The 1352-nt window shown below is 61.5% G+C and overlaps 1 protein-coding gene across 1 annotated transcript in view; it reads right to left on the bottom strand.

Moving 5' to 3' along the window:
* Positions 1-1352, bottom strand: part of PRC1 (protein regulator of cytokinesis 1) — an 8226-nt gene that overhangs the window by 2179 nt on the left and 4695 nt on the right. The window contains 4 exon segments of the mRNA XM_015428747.1: positions 16-117; positions 605-715; positions 970-1116; positions 1210-1305. Of these exon segments, the coding sequence (XP_015284233.1) occupies positions 16-117; positions 605-715; positions 970-1116; positions 1210-1305 (456 nt within the window).

A 1352-nucleotide genomic window follows, 5' to 3' on the forward strand; every position in this document is an offset into this window, starting at 1 on the left:
GGGGGGGACAGATACCTTGCTTCCAGAAAGAGGTGGGTGGGATGCCGGGGAGTGGAAGACGGAGCCCCCCAGGGCTGAGCGGAAGGTGCTGTTGGGGGTGGCCGCTGTGGCGTTGAGCTGCAAGAAAAACGAAGGCCCTTTAGCCCCTCCCTACGGCCAGGCACCCCCCTGCCCTTCCTTGTCCTAAATAAATAAATTCTGCCCAAACTCCCTGGACTTGGGAGGCCTAACTCCCTTTGCTATAGTGAGGCTGCCAACTTCTCCTCCTCCACTCACTTAATGCCAGGAAGCCAAGGGGGTTCTCTTACAGTGCCTGAATTCTGTTAGCTGCATGACTGGAAGGATTTCCCTAGACTTCAAGAAAATCCCGTGAAAGAGGGCCACGATACAGCCACTGAAGTGCGCCCTCTCTCGCTTGAAGGGCCAGCCTCCACCCTGCTCCCGAACCCGGGGAACTCCCTGCATCAATGCGCTTGGCAGGCATCTTCACTCTCCTCCTGTATTCTAAACGGGGATGTGCCATTTATTTCCATGATCCCCTTTGGAAAGGGACACCTCTCCAAGCAGCGGCGGGCCAGATCCCGCTGGTACTGCACGCACCCACCTTCCGTGCTTTCCCAGGGGTGGTGGTGCCCAAGACGCGGCGCTTGCTGGGGGTGCAGGGGGTGCTCCCGTACATCATCTCCTCCTCTATTTGACGGGACTTCTTGAGTTGCTGAAAGAGACAAAAAAGGAAGTCCTGTACCTGGGGGTGGGGTGGGGTGGAGAGACCGTCTCTCCCTCAGTCCAAGCAGAGGCCGTAGGGGAAGCAGGCCTGGGCATCTGACTCCGCCTGCCTGTTTTCTGTCCGGAGGGCTCCCCCCCCCCTTTTTAGTGGGAAGAGAAGGCCCAGAGGCAGCTGCCAGCTCAACCAAGGCCAATCCGCCTGGGGGGGTGTGTGGCCCAGGGACCGCCCCCTCGCTCACTCACCCGCTCCTGCTTCTCCCGCTCCTTCTCCAGGTGGTGCAGCCGCCACTGCTCTGCCACGTGCTCCATGAAGCGCTGCCCCTTCACGAGGAAGGCCTGGCCGTGCTCCTGCTCCCAGAGCTCCAGCCGACCCCGCAGCTCCTCCTCCAGCTGAAACACAGCAGCAGCAGCAGCCGCCTTTAGTCGAGCCGCCCCCTTCTTGGCTGGCCTGCCCACCCCTCCCCCCCCCCGGACCCGACAGACCTTGGGGAGCGTCTTCTGCAGCTTCGCCCGCAGCTTCTCCTCTTTCAAGAGGTTGCCCCCTCGGTTGGTGAAACGGCTGGGGTCCGTGGCCTTCCTCTGAAAAGGACGGCCAGTCAAAGGAAGCTCCAGCCTCCCCGTCCCCT

This window comes from Gekko japonicus, unplaced genomic scaffold, assembly GCF_001447785.1.
Source record: "Gekko japonicus isolate JY-2015 unplaced genomic scaffold, Gekko_japonicus_V1.1 scaffold773, whole genome shotgun sequence".
Classification (NCBI taxonomy): domain Eukaryota; kingdom Metazoa; phylum Chordata; class Lepidosauria; order Squamata; family Gekkonidae; genus Gekko; species Gekko japonicus.